The sequence below is a fragment of the Xenia sp. Carnegie-2017 genome, unplaced genomic scaffold (genome assembly GCF_021976095.1).
Source record: "Xenia sp. Carnegie-2017 unplaced genomic scaffold, XeniaSp_v1 HiC_scaffold_3, whole genome shotgun sequence".
Lineage (NCBI taxonomy): Eukaryota > Metazoa > Cnidaria > Anthozoa > Malacalcyonacea > Xeniidae > Xenia > Xenia sp. Carnegie-2017.
In genome coordinates this window covers 1922150-1944270 of record NW_025813493.1, presented here as the reverse complement: position 1 = coordinate 1944270, position 22121 = coordinate 1922150, and the positions used below count along the sequence as shown (strand labels likewise).

The 22121-nt window shown below is 32.3% G+C and overlaps 1 protein-coding gene and 1 long non-coding RNA gene across 2 annotated transcripts; one reads left to right on the top strand and one right to left on the bottom strand.

Annotated features, from left to right (window-relative positions):
* Positions 1–8599: 8599 nt before the first annotated feature.
* LOC124454544 lies at positions 8600–10567 on the top strand. The gene is made up of 2 exons (XR_006951494.1): positions 8600–8650; positions 10325–10567. It is a non-coding gene; the product is annotated as an uncharacterized LOC124454544 (long non-coding RNA).
* A 589-nt stretch (positions 10568–11156) lies between these two features.
* LOC124454814 (ryncolin-1-like) lies at positions 11157–14830 on the bottom strand (the record flags this gene model as incomplete). Its single annotated transcript, XM_047005565.1, has 4 exons — positions 14772–14830; positions 14387–14483; positions 13598–13997; positions 11157–11401 (listed from the first exon to the last, which is right to left on the bottom strand). Coding segments are annotated over exons 1-4 (801 nt in total), but the record flags the coding sequence as incomplete, so codon positions are not given.
* Positions 14831–22121: the final 7291 nt, after the last annotated feature.

Below are 22121 nucleotides of genomic sequence, written 5' to 3'. Positions count from 1 at the left end.
CCCAGCGAGCAAGAACTGTACAGAATGCAAACTTCGTATAATGACATTTTGACATATTTTGGCCTTGAGGTTGAGACTGTTGTTTCTTTAATTAAAAAAATTTTTTAAGCGATTGACAATGCCCTAATGTATGATAATGTACAGATATGGAAAAATATATTTCAAAAGTGAGATTTTTACAAGGATGCGTCGACAAAGGAACTTTGAAAACATATACACATGCATATTTTTCTTGTAACTTACAAAAGCTTAAAACTACAAGACAATGTAGGTTTCTATGCTTTTAGTATATCTAAACGTGGATCATGAAGTCATTTGAAATGAATCGACTGTTAGGAGCAACCAAAGTAGAACATGCATATATATTTGAGATCACTGGGGAGTTTAGTTCAAACAGGCAACCGAGACAATTGAAATCTATCGCAAATACCAGTTTTTGCATGTCAATACTTGGGCATCATTTAAGGTTAATGGCAAAAGTTTTAAGTCGTAGGATAGACATGCAAACCTGCCACTTTTAAATCATTCTATAGACAATAGTGATGGAATTTAGTATGGATAAGTTTAAGGAGCCAGTATTGAAAGACATATAATTGTATTACGTATTGTACAAAAATGAATCAGAAATAAGTTTGAAAAAGGTAGAAACATTTTTATGAGGTACAGTTAACGCTCTTGAGGGCATTTGCGTGAAAGTTATATACTTAATGTGCAAGAGAACCAATAATTTAAATATGCAAATGATACAATGGTTGGCTACAAGCGCAAGCCAAAACTACGTTTCAAACGACTTTCTCTCCTTACAATTTGTAATAGACCGTAAAATTTCACCATTCAACTGTCAAAAAGAACTGCTCAATTTTCTTATTTTATTTGGGAAGACGTTATAGCCTATAATACAAATTTACATTCTGTTGTTAATCATATTTAACCACGGTTAGATGTCCTACAACAGTCACAAATGACATTTGACGTATATATATATGTTTGTAGATGTAGATCACCCATGACAATAAAATCCTAAGAAAGACTGTTCGTGTTGATGTTGACTGACGTTTCGACAACCTTAGCGGTAGTCATCTTCAGAGTTCCCAGGTTCAAACCATTCACTTTAAGACTTATATAGTCGAACTTCATTCCAACAGCACTGAGTGAAAGAAAAATTGTTTAGTGGATAAGAAGAATCTAGACAAATTACTGAATTATACGTCCAAAGCCAAGAATCAATGTTGAATGTCGTGGAATGGTATTGGTAAGGTCGAAAGATCAATGCTACTCCAAAAGCGAACTAGCTAGTGAAGTGGGTTACAGCTAAAGAAATGTCAGTGACTATGTAGAGAGTAAGAACTGTGGAAACTATGGTCCAAAACTAAAATCCCAAGATTGAACAGTGGGAGAGTACCCACATTGCTTGGGGAAATTATCACGTGACAGCCTGAAATCCCATCACACGTAATGGCGGACCTGTATTCTTAATTTTAACACCGCCAAGAAAAAGAGAACCGCTGGTTTTTTTTGTAAACAGTTTAGGTGAAGAAAATGTTGAGATTGTCTCCTCATTTTTCATAGTATTTACTTTGCTTAGATATATCTTGTTCATAAACTTTTTGTATCGAGAACTTAAAAATTACAAATAAAGCCCCTTTCATTTTTCTGTCATGTACAAATAATTAAACGTCATTATGACTAGGATGCACCTGTTTTAGAATATCTATAACAAATTGTATTTTTTCATTTGGCAGTTAATTATAAACAAGTATTTTAAAAACTTATTGTTTTGATAACAAAAAATTTTGCGTCTCATCATTTCTGTTATTTTGAACTTTTTGCTGTTGTGCTACTGAAAGTAGAATCTTTTTATAACATTCAATGACTCTTATAAAAGAGGGATTTTGGATTAGTCGGATACGCTACTGAACTTAAATTAGACATACGCAATATCATGCAAAATGAAAGACTGAGTATATCTTTTGGTATACAAAAAACTACTGGCTTACTGCTGAAGACAAATGACAAGGATTTAAACGATACATCTTCCAATTAACAGCTACACATTTGACATTTTAAGTTTTACTATTTTTTGAGGAAAAAGAAAATCAGAGCGTAATGATTACCGATTTTCCAGACTTAACTATTGATAACATGACTAAACTATAATTCTGACTGTATATATTTTTGTGATAAAGGTTGAAAATGGCAAACTTTGTGTACAAGGCGCTCAAGAAGACTATATTGAATCGAACTGGAAGCAATGCACATGGAAGGAAGAACTTAACATGAATTATGGTCTTATAAAGGTCCTTCTTACGAATGTTTTATTTATAAAGGTATACTACCTATAAAGATTAAATTTGCAAGCAAAAAGCAAATTTTCATTATGAATTGACGGCCCAAAACGTAACTTTTGGTTCTGAACTTAAATGTAATTGTAACCATTATTTCAAGTATGTGTACAAAAAACGCTGATGTATATAGCAAATTTAGGTTTATAAATTTGTCGATTTAGATGTTGGAATTTGAACTTATAACAAAACTTCCATCTAATTAATGTTTTGTGGAAAAAAAGAATTGAAATAATGTAAATTGCAATGACAGATCATTTGCATCAAGCTTGGTTAACACAGTTGAAGTGAATATTATTAGCACAAGCAAAGGCATGTGACATAAGCATTGATATTAGCACAAGCAAAGGCATGTGACATAAGCATTGATATGAATGCAAGCATAAGAAAAAGGCTGTAGCAGAATGTTAAATATGAAGAAAGAACACGTCGTCTTGTTTTAGAGAATTTTTTCAAGAACCTACTTTTTTTACCAGCCTGTATACTGCAAGTTTCTAAGAGTTCCGTCACAAGCTTAGTAATTGAAGAAGGGGGTGTCTCATAACTACACGTATATGCATGATATGCCGAGTTAATGAAGTCCTTTAAAACAATTGTTTACAGGTTATGACGTATACAAATATGATTCCCCCAATCATAGATCTTGCTACGGACCTATGTAAGGCAGTCATCATATTAGATGTAACGATGCATTGGAAAATGTTTTTCATATTCTGCTTGTTTTGTTTTTCTAGTCTTGTAGTTTTTTTAAAAAATGTAACAACACGTACCTTCGTGTGTTCTATGGTGGTAACCTCCGTATTTCTAACTGTGACTATTTTTGCAAACGATGGTATTTTAAATTCAATGGAAAAGAATGTAGTCCAACAATTGAAGGTATCCTCTACATGTGGAAAGGTAAACTAACACAAAATATTCATCGTCATCGTCATATAGAGGGATATTGTAGCAACATTAACAATGGTACAGTTAATGTTGGCTTTTATGTCGGCAATTGCAATCAAGGAAACCCTGGAAATGCAAACAGTGGATGGAATTCAGTCTCTCGAATTGTGATCCAAGAAGTTTCACGACCTCAGACTTAAGTCTGAACATTTTGAAGTCCTTACATCTTGTAAATTTATATTGATATTGCATAAAAAATGAAGGTATACATAAAGGTAGACATAGAGTAAGACATAATTGTAGACATATCACGGTAGATAAACATAAAGAAAGACACAAAGGGAGATTGAAATAAAGATAAATAAAGGTAGACATCAAATAGATATAAATATACGCATTATGACATAATGGAGATGGGTAGAAATTGTGTAAAAAAGTCACAAATATTATAAAGAATTCTTACTTAAGAAATTTTTTTTAAACAATCTACTTGATTGAAAAGCAAAATACAACACATAGAATGCAGTGTGCTTTATGGTAAGAAAATTACAAATGGTGTGCGCGTTGTTTGAAAAATTCAAAATAAGTTGTTTTGATTAAGATTAAGGTTATACGTGAAGGAAATAGTAACAAAAAATGTGGTGACTTGGACTGGGAAAATGTTAATATTTGTCAAAGTTTAAGTAATGTGTTAATATCAGTGTCAGTGTTCGTCATAGTGCTGGTGTTTTCTTAGTGTTGATGTTGGTCTTTGTGTAAGAGTTACTGTTTTTTTACTATTTTGGTTTAGTCTTACTATTTTAGTTTTGTAATTTTTTAAAGTGTGTTTTAAGTTTTATTTATATGTATTTATAGAGCTATTTCGTTGATGACAGTGTTCTGTACTGAAGAAAAATACTGTATAAATATTATATAATTATAATAATAATAATAATGATACTAGTCGTGATGTGTTGACACCCATAGTGTTTGTGTTAGTTAATGCTAGTATTAGTTTCATTATTTGCATTAGAAAAGTGGTGGAAAATAGGGTAAAACAGAAAGGAAAAATGGGTGGAGAACAGGAGAGATGGAGGATGCTTGATAGAAGGAAGAAGGAGGAGAAAGGAGGGAGAGAAGAAAGAGAGAAGGGAGAAGGGAAAGGGAGGAGAGAAATGGAGAAGGAGAAGATGGAGAGGGTTTTTTTCTCTTTCGTTTTCTTCACCATTGAGAGTCATCGATCATCAATCGAACATCTTTCTCTAAATCTCATCATCATTCTATGCCTCATCATCATTACATCATCATCAATGCGCCCATTTATCATCATCTTCATGATCGATCATTATCCACCTATCATCCCATCTTCTTTCATTCACTCAGTCATATCATGCGCTATCATCCCATCCACCGCCTATCATCCATCATCTACCATCCATCATCATTTCTTCAATCACCTCATCACCTACATCATCCACTTATCATGCCTTCCACCTCTTCATACACCTTCCACTCACCCACCTCATCATACACCTGCACAGCCTTCACCTCCTTAAACACCTTCACATCCTCCATCTCCTCATGTACCTTCATATCGTCCACAAGCAATTGTACCGAGCTCACTCAGTATACCCCCTACATTGTACTGACATTGCTTAGTCCTCCTCCTTCTACTTAACACTAACCAACCACTCCATCCCGAAGGTAAATAACTTTATGTCTTATCATGCAGAGGTTTTCTGTTCATTAACAACTGGAATTCTGTTGAGCATCTTTTCCTGGAACTTATTCTATATAACTTCGATGACTCATTCAGTCTATGGTAAAAACAAATGTGAATAGCCAATGTAAATAGTTTATAATATTGGTCATAAATTAAGAAGTTTAGCAAATTCTCAAGTTTTTGATACTTTTTACTAATTATTACAGGAATTTGCATCACAATCCATTTATTTCGCATCACAACAAATCCAATGAATCTATGACATTGCTCAAAAACCACTTACCGCCTTTGACAACGAATTTGACATTGACCTAGTAATTATTGTTCTGTATCACACAGCTGGATTGCTAGCTATCGACTTTAGCTTCAAACAAAAACTATCAACAATGACAATGTTTAGGAAAGGAGTTCTCGATAACAACATTTGCATACGTAGTTAGCACGAGCTTTGCTCTTCATAGTAAGGTCAAGTCAATAGGGGACCCTATATTTTTTGTCTGAAAACTTAATGATATTATATATCAGACATAATTCCAATGGTCATTTACAAATATTTAACAAAATACCATTATGATTTGATGAAAAGTAAAGACAAATCTAAGACGTTAGTATTGTAAGAAAACACGAAATTTTGACGTACGTGAACTTATTCAAACATAAATTGAAGTCTAAACGTTTTGCATGATTTCTTAAGCTTCAGAACGACTCTCAGTTAAGTTGTAATTAAATCTGCTTAACTTCACAAACGCAATGAAAACATTAGTGAGCTCAAGTTATTTAGATTTATAAAAATATCTTCCATAGGGACAATATAGCTGTAAAAAGGTTATGAATTTTAGAATAGGAAATAAAATAGGATTTACTTAAACATGTACAATATTATATTTTAATTATATCTATAAAAAAAGATAAAAATAGCCACGGCATGGGTTCCATCTAAATTTCTTCCTCTTTTAGCGAATTGATATCTCGTTTATGTCAATTCTCTTTCAATAAAAAAACGTGATTGATTGTAATTTTATAACGTATTTTTTCATTGCAATACAATACACACTGCCGTTTTAAAAAATAATTATATTCGAAAAAATCTATTCTATGAAACGCTTTAAATGTATATGATGACAGCTGAAAATAGAAAGTGATATTCACCACAGCTGGTAGTGTTGACAAATTTATGAGGTGCTTTGCGTCGTTTGCCAAAATGAAGACGAAAACAGGATCGTATATCACTTTAAATTCTCGGTCACGTTCATTTTCTTTAGTCATATTGGTTTCTACATTACAAGATCATGAGGACCTTTGCTCTCTTAGCGATTTTTGGTTGCGTCTTTCTTTGTGGAAATGTCATATCTCAAGTATATGCAACTGCTGAACCATTCACTGGATCAACATCAAAAGTGATAGAGGTAAGAAAAATGAAAAATTCATTTATGACATACAACACGACATCAACAACAATTTACTTTCAGCTATTGTCATCATAAAGCATAAAATGTTTTTTGTATACCATTTATATCAAAATTCTTATTTTGATGGTATTGACTCGTGCATGTACTGAGCTCTAAGTGTTTGTTATAGGCTGTTACCTATAAATATTTATATATATAAATCTACTCATGGCAAATGTTCAAGAAAAGGTTATCAAACTGCTCATCTTTCCATTCAAAAAGCATTTCTTATCAAAACGATTGTATTTCAATCAGCGACAACATTTTGTTTGCCTAAAATGAGAGCAAGACTAATCCAGATGTTTTTATTTATACACAATTCCCAAATCATTTTGTCATAGTATTATTTATGTCTGAATGGCGTGTATCCTTATGATTTATGATGTTTACTACAGTTGTGTTGTCATACAGTATTCTTATGTGCGTGTTCTCAATATGCTTTGCAAAGGTGTGTAGACCTCGTTAGATAGCTCACATTTCTAAATAGTCAATGTTGTTTGTAGACTCGGATTTTTCCATGCACCAGTTGTGAATGTTCCTTGATGCCATGCCTCCCACCCTAAGTGGAAAGCATCAATGGTAATTGCGTATTGGTGTTTCTTCCTGAAAATTTCTGAAATAAATTTTCAGCATTAAAAACCCACCAGTGTAATTCTGTTCGTGCACCCCGTGCTATTTTTGTATTGGTATCATAATTCCCTTTCGCATCCTTCAAGGCTTTAGTTTTATCGTTTTTTAACTCTGTGCTCATATTGCATAAAAGTAATTAAAGTGAAAAATAGGTAATCTATGTTGCTGTATGAGAAAAACATTAATGCTGAACATATAATTATATTTATATATATTAGAAAACGTGCAGCCCTAACATGAAATGTGGCTTCTGGAATTCGAAGTGCCGCCAAAGATTACTTAAGTTATACATACAAAAGAAAACACTCGAAGCACAACTAGCAAAAACACAAAACATTTTAAAAACTATTGAAAAACATTTGACAAGGCTTTCAAAAAAATGTCAAAAACTAACAGGAATAAAACAAAGCTCAAAGGAGATACAAGAGAAGGACTGTGCAGATCTTTACAAAAAAGGTGAAAAAAAGAACGGAGTTTATCAAATTGATCCTGATGGTCAGGGTTACTTTAAGGTTTTCTGTGATATGACGTCATCTTTTGGAGGTTGGACTGTGTTTCAACGTCGTCAAGATGGAAATGTAAACTTCTATCGAGGTTGGAAAGACTATAAACAAGGTTTTGGTGATCTGAAAGGCGAATTCTGGCTTGGATTGGACAAAATATACCGACTAACATCTGCAAGGCAAAATAAACTTCGTGTTGATCTTGGAGACACGTCACGAAACAAAACATATGCTGAATATGATTATTTTGCTGTAAAGAACGAAAATGAAAAATATCAATTGCGTCATGGAAAATATTCTGGTAAGTCAATAGACAAATACAAACAATAAAAGCACACAAAATTCTAAAGGTTAATATGATAAAAATTGTATCAGCATTAAGTTAAAATGCCTTGGATGCTTGGAGTTTGCATGAACTGATTCACCTTTTTTGGTAAATATTTGTCATAGGAACAATATATTGTTTAAACTTATAAAATACAACAAACAACCCCATTGGTAAATCAAAAATTATTTTGTCGTGTGAATACAGTTTTGAAAAAACCAGTAGAGCAACTAAATTACAAACTGCAACAAATAATCCTGGACAGGCAATACTAAAGAGATGTTCAAGGATAAAGACTAATTTACTCATTAAAATAAATTACAAATTCAGCTTCAGCTTTGTGTACAGCAAATTATGAGCAAGGGTCTGAACAGAGTTTTATATGAAAACACAGGTGAATTTGATATATTAGTTTAAATATTTCTCTACATAATGAAACAACTAAACGATGAGAAACATGTTAGTGCGAAAAGAACATCTTTATTTTAAATATCTTTGTCAATTGTCCATTGAACAAACGTTAATATTACAAACAAGCACCTTCATAGGTTTTATGTATACCTTCATAGGCTTTTATTACACAGCCAATACAAGTAACGTTTTACCTTTTGTACGCATGTGCTTACATATTGGCGTCGGTTTTGTTTTTCTGCGAGTAAATGTTTTAATTTTACGTATGTTTTAAAAATATCTGAAATAACATCATTCAGCTTTGTTTTCCTTTTTTCTATAGATTGTCTCTTCTTTCTCATTTCTTTTGGACGATGTTTTCAATTCTTCAAAGTTATAAATCCTCGATCAATTTTGGTTATCTCGTAAGTAGATGAACAGTTAAATAGTGTTGTTTACCAGTAGATTTACATCACGTGACTGAATTTGGCTTTTTCTTTGTTGTATTGTCGTACCGTGGTAATGTATCCTAAACACCATTTGCTATTTTTAAAATACCATATCTTATAAGGAACATTCTACATCAAACAATGTTAGAAATGTGCACCACCACTTCATCAACTTTTGCATATAGTGTGCGTTATTTCTTCACAAACATTTGTGTGTAAATACATGGTCTTAGGCACTAAGTTCTTTCCATGTGGATTTATTCAGAACGGATGTTACCATTCAATATCTCTCATACGTTATGCACGTATGAGAGATATTGAATTTTTCGTTATGCACGGATTTCTTTTAATAATATAATCAATATAAAACAATTCCCAGCTGTATTATTAACCGAAAGATCTCGCATTCAAAGTATTAATCTCACATACAACGTATTAGTCTCGCATACAACGTATTAGTCTCACATACAACGTATGAATCTCACATACAACGTATTAGTCTCGCATACAACGTATTAGTCTCACATACAACGTATGAATCTCACATACAACGTATTAATCTCACATACAACGTATTAGTCTCACATACAACGTATTAATCTCACATACAACGTATTAATCTCACATACAACGTATTAATCTCACATACAAAGTATTAGTCTCACATACAACGTATTAATCTCACATACAACGTAATAATCTCACATACAACGTATTAATCTCACATACAAAGTATTAATCTCACATACAACGTATTAATCTCACATACAACGTATTAGTCTCACATGCAACGTATTAGTCTCACATACAACGTATTAATCTCACATGCAACGTATTAGTCTCACATACAACGTATTAATCTCACATACAACGTATTAATCTCACATACAACGTATTAGTCTCACATACAACGTATTAGTCTCACATACAACGTATGAATCTCACATACAACGTATTAGTCTCACATACAACGTATTAGTCTCACATACAACGTATTAGTCTCACATACAACGTATTTAAAAACGTCAGAAAATATCTAGAGAAATGCGAACTTCTACTTAAATAGGAAATGTTACGCAAATATTACATTAACTGCAAGATGGTAGTTTAAACAGTTCTTAAAAAGAACTATGAGTTACTAGCCTTTTATCACCATTGTCCAGTATTATTTGAAATAAAACATGTTTTGCGAAATTATCTATTCTAAATTGTCTTTAATTGATTTAATTGATTAAGCTGAGATCAACTTTCCACATTTGCAAAGGCTATTGAAAACTGACCTGTAGTCCAAGCAGCGTATTGCGTTATATCTTTTTGTTGTTTTATAAAGGATAGACAAAAAATATTCCTTTTTTTGTTTATTAAAATATGTTCATAGGAAATTTTATCAAAAACCTAAACAGACAAACAGAGTTATTTGCATGCAGTTTAACTGGTGCATTATTATACGTTGAATGGGGCCTCTAACATGTACACAAACTTGTTTACATTTTTGCAGTAAATTTTGTCTCAATTACTCCTTAGTAAATATTTTTTTAATAAGATTGCCTTTTCAGTATAATGGGATGATGTTATGGTCGTCCTAAAGGCTAAAGTTGATGTGTAGTTAATATGTCTTCATCTACTTGATTACTTCTCTTTTTCTTTCAGGAATACGCCCTTTTTCGAATGGAATGCTTAAATCATTTCAGGCATTTTTCCGAGGAGAAACCTTGAGACAAGTTGCGTCATGATAATGGTAAAATCCATTGTGATGTTTAGGGTGAATTTTGAGCTCGTCACAAGTTGCTGATGATCGAGAAATTCATTTTTTGGTGATTAGAAAGAATATCATTATGTAGTAGCATATATGTAAATTATCTCCACCAACACATATGTTTGTTTACGTCTCCATTCAAAGTCTTCTTGAATAACGGGGTTTCTTTTGAATTTACCAATTACGAACAGTATTGGGCTTAAATGTAAGGTGTGTATGACTGCGTTCACTTGTGTGTGAATTTCTACTCAAATTTTCAAATGAATAATCTAGTGGTTCAACTCTATCTAAACAACGAGCAGTTAGACACACTGTGTTGTCAATAGGTTATGTTCAACCATTCTCTTTGGCGGGAACAATATTGCTTCATGACAAACCAGATAATATATCAGATAGTCGCATAACATGCATGACAAATCCAAGATGGCGTGAGAACGAGGCAAAAAACATCAAAATTTTTTGCAATGAACTTTCACAGCAAACGTCAAAGAAATGTTAGAAAAGACGTCACTGCAAAACTATATCATTAATTATGCCATCATTTGGGGAAGAAAATTATTATTTTACCACAGCATTTTTTAACAATTTTTTCCACGCTGTTTTAAAAGAATGATGATTGTAAAGGTTCTATTGAAAGAATTATTATCAAATATCAATATTATGCGAAGTTTCATAAGATGTATTCATGAAAGTTAAGAAAACGCAATATTAAAAATTCTTTGTCATTTTCATTTTCATCTGTGAAAACTTTAAGGATTTATAGTTTTTTTTCCAATGATACCAACTCACACCTTTCCCACTGTTGTATGCTCTACTATAGTAGTGCCCATTCAGGTTGGAATAATGACATCTATTATACCACCAAGCACCTTTGTGGCTAGTGGCACAGTTTCCTTTATATTTATCATTATCTGAATCTTTGGTTGAAAATGCCATGCCATTATGATAAGATAATGAATCTCCAGCATTTCCTAAGAAAAGTAATTTTGCTCAGAAAAATTTTACGTCATTTAGCTAATGTTATCTTACAATTCTCCTTAAGAATTGCAGAAAATACCCAACACGTGTTTTATGTCGTTAATAGAAGATTTCAAGAGATTTTTCAATGGTCATTTGTTTAGAAGGCTTTTATGAGATTTGTCTAATAGTTTTTTCATTTAATTTATAGAGTAAAAAAGAAGTGGTATAAATACCAAAACATATTACAATCCTGAGTTTTCATTAGATATATTCAGTCCCATGCTCATTATTTAGTTTTATACAAAGCTAAAATCGAATTTTACTTGTTAATGTTAGCGGAAGGTCCAACCACAATCATGCACAATGTACTCGCTGGTATTATAGTTGTTGCTAATTTATTAAACCATTTATCCTTCTCGAAATCAAATAAATCGCTAAAATAAAAGTTGTCTACTAATTTGCTACATGTCATGATGCCTTTCTAACTTTCTTTCATCCCACCTTCATTGCCCTAAAGTTTTTCTGTATCCAGTCTATTAACATTGATCTCAATTGGTACCTGGACTGATTCTTATTGTATTATAGATTTTCAAAATTAGTTTACTTTGGCCTGTTTCATACGTCGCATTTTACATGAGCCGAATGCATTTAAAACAAAAGATAATGAGGAATTTTATCTCATTTTCATTTGTCTTTAATGCGTTCGGTGCCAGAGCCCTCTATTTGTAAGAGCTAGGACAACGGGTCTGGGGCGAGCGCGGGGCCGCCATTTTCGTGACTACTTGCAAGTTAAACTTGTAATAAAACTGTGTGAAATTGGCTAAATGAGCAAAAGAATAAAGCAATTCCGCCTTGTTTAATGGAAATTTTAAACATGTCGGAAAAAACAATCAAGCTTTTGGCATTTTTGTGAATAATTACTGCAAACCAAACTCAATTTCGTGGATTTGAGCTACATTCGCTGTTGACTAGTTCGTGCTTTGAAAGCAATTGTGACCCACTGCAAGGCATTTTTACGTATGAGAACGTATATTCTGGCAGTTTCTAACAACAGCACCAAGACCACGCCAAATCAATTATTATTTAAAGACCAGAGCAATAATTGATATCCAAATTGAAAATGCTCTGGTTTAAAGTACAGTCAGAATGTATATTTCATTACCAGTAATGTAATTTTACCCAGCTGTTTCAGTAAATATTTTATTTATGATTACTGATAGCTACTATACTTTCAAAGGATTTCCTAAACATGTAAAATACAATATTCGAAAGTATATTATTTTAGCATATTGGATTAGCAATAATTATCTGTTGAAGTGGTTAAGAGCTTGAAAATTAGAGTAATTTCCGAACATAATGATAAGTCATAATCTCTCTATAAACACAGGCTTTGTATCTAAGAAAACTATTGAATCGTTAGCATTAAGACAATTATTTCCAATGATTTTTTACTCGAAACAATCTTCGTAAATAAACCTTTAGGTCAAGATCAGTTAGACACAATGGTCACTACGCGCAATCCAACCTATCGTAAAGCCATTTCTTTCTTTTTTCCCGATTTCATGATTTTGGCGATATATAGTTACATGTAAACTTAAATAAATTTCTGTTATGTTTTAGGTTGTTATAAGTTCATAAAAAACTTATACATGTAAGAACAATATAATGTATATATAATTTAGGCATTGAAACTTGCATTTACAATTAATTACTAGGGGCTTACTTCAATGCATGCATTTTGTAAAAAAGATTTCAGTCAATGATCATTAGACAATGATATTCACAGTATAGATTCTTTTTTATGTACCAAATAATTTAGTCGTGTTTATTAGATACATGTTGTTCATGTGCTAGGTTATCATTACCTAATTTACAAAGCTGCAGTTGAATTTGCATTTAATATTGATGATAAGCTAATCACAATCATTACATGTCAGAATCAATCGTTGCAACAGAATCATTCGCAAAACAGAACGACTTATTACTTTACGTTTGTTTGTTGTATTTTTTCGGTAAGTTTTTAAGTTCAAAATTAATTCTATTTTTATTGACAAACAAGGCTTTAGTTCGAAACCAACCGTTACTATCCGTTTTCTTCAAAACTTGCAGAATCCCCCGTTGCAAACTTCAATCAATCAAGTCATTCAAAAATATTACATATATCAAAATATTTTCCCTTAAACGTTTATATTAACGTATTAACTTACCAGAATATTTACCAACACTTAGTTGATATTTTTTATTTTCATTCTTTACAGCAAAATAATCATATTCAGCATATGCTTTGTTTCCTGACCAGTCTCCCAGGTCTACGCGAAGTTTATTTCTCCTTGCAGATGATAGTCGGTATATTTTATCCAATCCAAGCCAGAACTCTGAACTAAGATTACCAAAACCTTGTTTATAGTCTTTCCAACCTCGATAGAAGTTTACACTTCCATCTTGACGTCGTTGAAACACAGTCCAACCTCCACCAGATGACTTCATATCACAGAAAACCTCAAAAAATCCCTGACCATCTGGATCAATTTGATAAATTCCGTTCTTTTTTTCACCATTTTTGTAAATATCTGCACAATCTTTCCCTGGTAATGTAAACAAAGAGATCTGTTATGAAATAATATGTTGTTAAATCTCACTCTTAATATCTCAAAATCGTTCTTACCTAAAGGTGATTTTCCTGTGAGTTTTGTATTTTCTTTGTAAAGAGTTTTCAGTTGTTTTTCAAGTTTTTTTAGCTTTGTTTGAATTGTTGCTATTTGCAAATCTAGTTTTTTCATTATTAATGACAGCTTAATCATTTTAAGCTCAATTTTCTTAATTTGTCTTTGCAATTTTACTAATTTGTACGTTTGTACCTGTGTCTTATTGATTTTTGAATGAAGCGCTATTTTAAATGTTTGAAGGTGCTTTTTTTGTGTTTGTAGATTTTTGTGATATTTTTTCAGTGTCTTTATTTGCCCTTTTATTAATGCAATTTGTGTCTTTAATGTTACATTTCCTTGAACAACTTTCAAATGGCGTTTCATGTCAAAGTTGAGCGATAAGAAATTATCTTTTAAATTAATTTCTTTTTCACTTGTTAAATTCGCTCTATGGAAATAATGAAGGAAATGAAATCAATACATATACTTTCTTTATTACTATATCCATTACGACATAATATTCCTCTAATCATTGATTTAATATAGGCAAAAAATGAAATTGTTTTTAAACGAACTCGTAAAAAGTTTGATGACTTAACATAGTGCAGCTAACTGAAAATGGCTTGATGTTTATTTACGTGTTAAGATATGCCGTAAAACCTCGTAGACACATTGATGGCGTTCAACAAATGTTAGTGAAAAATACCAAAATTTAACTTTAAATATGAAGACTTACCCTTCAATAATAACACCAATACAAAAAATAACGACCAACGCAAAAGCAAATTTTGCCATTTTATGATATGTGATCGATACCCACAAGCTTGGAGTGAGGACAGGATCATGAAACCAAGACCAAGGAAGCTCTATTTATGTACTTGGGTCAACTGTATTTCAATAATTTATTGCCAACTATCGATGATGCATGCACGTAATATCATGTTAAGTATTCATGAAGAATAGAGTGGTTTCAGCTGATAATAAAAGAGTTTAATTATTTGAGATTTAGACAGTAGCCATTTTGTGCTCGAAGTTTCGTCCAATGAATTTGCAATATTACAAGTTCTATTTGACTATGCAATGTTTAAATGACGAATTTTGGGCCACCATTTTAACTTTAATGTAAATCAACTAGCACGAAAAAATTTCTGTTGTCTTTAGTATGAAAATCAATTTTACTATTTATAAGGAACTACAGACACAAGAGTTTGTCTACAAATTTAAACTGAAAATATTGCATTGTTTGTGTCAAATTTGTAGTTGATTACACATCCTGTTGTTTACTTATTTGATATTTTGTTTACTTATTTGATATTTTGTTGTATAAAACATAACAAATTTACAAATTATATAAATTTCTATGTCTAAAACTCAACCCAACTGTATTCCTGTCTACAAGTGAGAGCTATGTATTCTTGCTTTCACATTCAGTCTCAGCACTCAATTGAATTAATAATTTATTCATACTTGACTTACAAAGAAACCTTTAAAACGTGGCACTCGATCGGATCATTTTCAAATATAGCTATATTTTGTGTACATATTTTTGATGCAGTTAAATTTATTACAAGCTGTATTTCGCCGTTGACCATTCTTAAAACAATTTACGTTGCAGCTATAACGAACCAAACTGGCAATAATTCCCCCAAGCTGTCTCCAGTATAAAAATTATAAAAATATAACTCGATTATTTCAAACAGCAATTTTATTGTTAATATCAACTTTGCACCTATATTGAAGGAAATTGTTTTATCATAACGAACAACACATGCAATTACGAACATATTAACGTCATCAACATGAATTTTTGAAACTTCTACTTTAAAATTATGAATGTACAGGACATTTTTTTTTGAATGTGGTCTAAAATGAGAAAAATGTTTTATTTACAGTTCATGCTCATGTAATCCTGCTGTCAATCTCTCTGTGTTTTATACTCACGGTAAAAACAATGAATTTATATAGACATGAATAAGGATGATGAAAAGCTGGACTAAAACTTGAGAACTAAAAAACTAAACATCACTTGAAACATAGCTACCATCAAGGTATGTAGCTATAAACTTCTACCTCTCAAATTGACCGAAGTTATACATTTCTAAAAGTAGCTTGTGTTGATGTGCTTGTTTTTAGTTTCAGCAAGCTATTAAAATTGATAATTACTTCATGCTTTTTTTTCAAAGGAACCGTAATAAACACAAGCGAGGCATTTATAAAAATATACGTTAGAAGATATTAGTTAAAATGATTTCAGTTGTTGTATATTTCTTAAAATGATTAATTTCTCACTAGTCTACATTATGTGTTTTTCTTTATGTATGTACGCTCATGCCTTATTTAAAACGTGATCTTTTAGAGAACCTGACATCGATGATCTAACTTGAATTAGTTGAATATGCCAGTATTGTATTGATTCTCTTGGCCTTGTAAGCCACACAACAATTTTACTAGACGTTTAATAAGAATTTGTATTTTGAAAGTGATTGACAAATCCTTCCTTTTTAAAACTGAGATATTTTCCTCTGCTCCATGATGTTACGTTCTGGCAGAATCTTCTACACTTAGTCCCACTGATATTCACAACGGTAAATCTGAAGATGGCAGAGCGAGCATGCTAGGTGCAATGGCTGGGTACTGCAATATAAAATTAACACGCATGCGCATCATTGCTTTTCTTTTTAGCGCGGTTTCGTCAGCGAGAACGACGCCGAAGATTTTTGCTCTAAATTACTCATTTCATTCCTAACGAATCGGAGATGACTTTAATCCACTAAGAGAACAATAAACTGTTTCAGCAACGTGATTACCTTTCTTTAACATTTATAATTTTGATTCGGTGTTGTAATGTTGTTTTATTTATTTTGCTTTTGGTAGAGGATAATTAAGCCACTGATATGTAAACTAAATTGGACTATTTATCCACGTACATATACAGTAGGCTATGTGAACAAAAACGCTTCTCCCTACGGCAAGGAAAGTATTGAAGCCAAAATTAACCCATCAAGTAAAGAAATTGTTGACAAACAAAAGAAAAAACAAGCGAAATATTATAACCGTGGCAGCAAGCCATTAATAGATCTCAACCTAGGACATACAGTACTTATACGACCAGACCAGACGTGCAGGACATGAAGGAAAGAAGTGTGTAACCAGAAGTTTGCACTCACGTCGTACCAAGTTATTTCGAAAGGCTAAATATGCAAACGGAACAGAAGACATCTGGCGTCCACTAAAGAAAGGGAAAGATTGATAAAGAGCGTACTGAGAAAGAAAATGAATAATCTGAGTCCGAAGACCCAAATGAGCAACCCGTGCAGCCAAGTTCTCTACGCAAGACACGTCAACAAATGTCAGTATAGAAACCAATCAGGCACGACCAGACACCGACACATTGAACCCCTCAGTAAAAAGAAAATTTTTTCTAGGACGCAAATAAAAATGAGTGTTTTACATGTGATTACCAATTTTTATGAAAACTACTCTTAGGTCCTTCAAAGTATAACCTTGTTTTGTTCCTTATGAGGAGATTGATGTAACGATATAAATCGTCAGACTTAGTACACCGGGCCTTTTGACCGGATTTTCTGTAGTGTGGCGAGATTCTAGCGCCATATCAATTTTGTGGTGGAAATAATTACATAAGCTTTGCTTCGGTCGTAAAATATAGTTAAAAAGGCATCGTTGCAGCTCATACGCTTTTATCAATAGAGTGGTGATTATGAATGAGTTCATTACACATCCTGTTGTTAACTTATTTGATATTATGTTGTATGAAACATAACAAATTTACAAATTATATAAATTTCTATGCCTAAAACTCAACCCAACTTTTTCCTGTTTACAAGTGATATGTATTCTTCTTTTGATATTCTGTCTCAGCACTCAATTGAATTAAGTAATTAATTTGTATGCACGACTTACAAAGAAACCTTTAAAACGTGGCACTCAATACAGATCATTTTCAATTATAGCTATATTTTGTGTACATTCGTTTGATGCAGTAAAATTGGTTACAAGCTGTATTTCGCCGTTGACCATTCATAAAACAATTTACGCTGCACGAAGTTATTTCGCCTTTAACACTTTATAAAGTATTAAAGTTTATTTCTAATGAAGTTTATTAAGGATTCTGCTGAAAGTTTTGGTTAAGCATTTCTTTGAAATGAATATATTAGCTGTTTCAGTGAATATCCTAATTATAATTACTTTATTTTTAAATGATGAACTAAAAATACAAAATAGAACATGGAAAATCGTAAGAGTTTCTATGATTTGGTGTAGTTGTTTGTTTTAGTGTGGAAGTGGCTAAGAATTGAGAAGTTTGTAAATTGACCCATTTCAGAACAAAATGAGAAATCAACTTTGATTAGAAAACAAGCTTTGGAGTAAGAAAACTATTGAAACTACATTAGAACGAACTTTGCAATGTTATTTGGCCCAAAATGTTTCTCTACTTGAGTCAGTTAATTGAACCTTATATCAAAAGCAGTTCAGCACAACAATCACCATACGCAATCAAATTTCGTAAATTCGACGAAAAGGCATTTCATTCATGTTTTTCTTAATCCTCGATTCTGGCGATATTAAATGTAATGACATTTCGTAGCCGTCAACAATCAGTTATTACACACTTATCCATAAAAGAATGCAATATTATCTCAAAATACTGTATTACTAGCAGTAATTTACGGTGGCCCAGAGGTGCAATACCATTGAGTTCTATAATAACTGGAGCGGCTATCTCAAGCGCGGCCTTAGATATCTGATGACGCCAAAAAAATGGTGGATTTCGTCCGTTGCCGCTGAGATTTACCGAAATTGACCGCTTTTCCGAAAATTTCACAATTTCCCACTCCCTCCTGAGGAAAGAGTGAAGAAAATGTATGTGTGTATTTGGGATTCGGCAAGCAATTTTTTGATGAAAATCACGATAAAAACCTACAATTCGTCACAGCGAGTGAACTGTGGTTGTCAGTTATCTGCTACTACGAGGATGCATTTATAACTATCGACGAAAGACATATATGTCGGCTACACATGTATGAATACAGATGTGCGTCGTTTTCTTAACAGCGTCAAACTTGTTTGATCGATTAAACTCTTTAGTCTATACAAAAAAGTATATCATAGCTCATGTCCACAGTGGTTCACGGGAGAGAATTTAGCTTATTTGTTATCATTGCTATTTTGCTTCTTTTCGTGGAAAGGCAATGGCTTTTTTCGCCACAATTGTAGGATTTTTACTTGTTTCTTTAAAAAAGTAAATATTAAATCTCTGGATATTTACGGATTTTCTGTAATTGAGTTTCATATTAAATTTCAAAAGACTCAAGTCTGCATAGGTTTGGTAAAAAAACAAACAATATTGTATAGAAATTACTTTAAGTAACCTTTTGTGATGTTCTGAAGTGCAACTGCATCAAATACTTGTAAAGTTGTAGCACATTTTGATTTTGTTGTATTGATATATAAATTGGGCAAAATGCAAATAATCATCAAAACACTTATGCTTCCAATGGTGTTTATAATTCATTTTTAGTTTTAATACTTCTACCCTTCTTTTTCACTTTGTTTTGTTTTTCCTATATTTTCAATATAAGTGCACAATTTGAATGATTAACACAGTTTTCACTTCAATAATAAATTTCATAAGCAGTTGGTAGTGCATTTTGTTCTCTGAGTATCCACATTTGGTGTTTTCTTCATACATGAATGCTTTCTAGAAATTATAAAGTTATTGGATTATATTACCTCTATATCATCAATCTCATGAAAAGAAATAAGAAGCAAAATATTTGTAGAAAAGCTTTGAAAAGTGAAAAACATTTATTTAAAAAAGCAGCAATGATGCATATGATAAATCTCCATTCTGTACTCTAATAGGTAAATAAGCTCAAACTGTTTCTTAAAGAAATATAAGAAATATATAAGAAATATACAGTACAGTAATTTTAAAGGTTTCATCACTGAATCTTTAATGCTTCAGTATAGTGCATTAGATATTAGTAACATTCAAACAACACTCAACTAAAATATTTTGATAAAGATATGACATGATTTAAACATTAAGTTATATAAAACCCAATGGCTTATACAGTTTGATGCTTCACATCTGCATCGAGTCATCATCAATCTCAGTACAAATGTTTACATAGACACAAACTTTATGGCCTTTCCATTTTATATGTTGTGAATTGACATTTAATTAAGCATCAAAACACACACAACCTTCTTGCCATCTTTTTTTGGTTCATGAACTTTAACTTCAAAGCATTCAAGGCATCATTAGTGAATCCATTGTCTCCATCCATAGAATTTGACCATGATCAAATTAAATAACTCTGGATAAGGCAGACAATAAATCAATTATCTTTACAGCATTATCATTTTTTTAAGACTCTGCCTGGTCAATAACATCTTCCAGTCATCTTTACTCCTTGGTCTTCCCTGCATGTTGTCAGCAAATAGAACATAACAAGCTCTGCTCCAAATCATGGGTACTGTTGGGGCTGATCATTTCTTTTTGATACTTTTCACAGAGCAAAATGTGTGCTTGATACTTTTCAAAGAAATGCCAAAAAAGAATCGTCACAGAATATGGAACTAACGATATCCATATTCTGTGATATCGTGTTTGTTTTTGAAAAATTCTTTATAATTTACTATAGACACCAGGGGGAGGTCGAGAATATTATTTTTCTGCAAAGCGATCATTTCAGCGGAAATACGTCCGTTGGCCGCCATTTTTTTGGCGACCTCGCCCCAGTAAAGATAGCCGCTCCAGTTATTATAGAACTCAATGTGCAATACACAAACACAAATTAAAATACACTAACACAAATTCACACACACAAACACAAATTATAATATGCAAAATTCATATCCGGTTAATTTGCCAGCCAAATGTGTTCTGAATTTACAAAGTTGCCGAAGTGCAGAATTTTGTCATGTTCTTATGTTTTCGTTTTATTTCGAGAAAATAAGATAAATACAAAACATTCGTGAGGTATTTATTACATTTAGCGTTCATGTATATGTTCGTATTATCTTTCCCGGCTGTTGGTAATTTGAACTTGAACACCATGTTTTGTACAGTATGCAGAGTTCACTAAATACAAGTGGTAATTTTTGTGCTAACTGTGGGACGGATCTTCGAAAGTCTGACGAATTAAAGACCTTGCGGAACAGTGATCCATCAACATCAGCTGGGCCTTCTACTGATCCTCGTGCCACCAAACTTTGACTTTTAAAGAGTATTTGGCAGATATTTCATTTGCTACTGTTGAGACAAGGAAGCGTCAAGATCGTTTTGTCTCCACGAAAAAGGGGAAGAAGAATAAGACTGTCAAGGTTTGTGATTATTGCTACCTCTGCAAATAGGTCATGTCAATAATTATTTGAAGGATGGGTGATGGTAGTGAATAATTATATTCAATGCTTGTTTTTATGTAGATATTAGTTATGTAATTCCCACCTATTTAAGCTGAAATATAAAATGCTGCTATACGAAATTTGTTTTTTTTGCAGTCATTCGAATCAACACAATAATACTTATGTTGCATGCTTTAAAAATCAGGCTCGGGTTTTCATGGAGAAGGATGGAATAGTATTTTCCATTAAAATATCTAATTATTTTTTCATTCTTCATCAAACATTTTGTGATGGCAGATCATGAACACCTAGTAACTGGATAGTTTTTCCACCCCAGATAAACATTGGAATTATTGAGATGGATGGGAATCATTTAAAAATTAAGCGAGGCTCACTTCTTTCTATTGATGTTAAAAAATGTGATTCTCATGTTGTCATAAAAACTGCTGGGGTGGAGAAGCAACTGGCTCACAATAAGCAACTCCATGATGAATGTTACGAATGAGTTTTGTTGTACCCAGATATGGAGTTTTATGTTTACCAGGCACAACAGAAACATTTTCTGTGGAAAAGTACAAGGAGTCCCTTGGCAGGCCATGCAGTAGTGTCAATTTGTATCTTTGCAAGACTTTGGATTATGAAAGTGAGGAGGTTTTCTATTAATTCTTAAAAACACTTTGTTAATGTGTAGGCAATTTATTAATGTTGATTAACA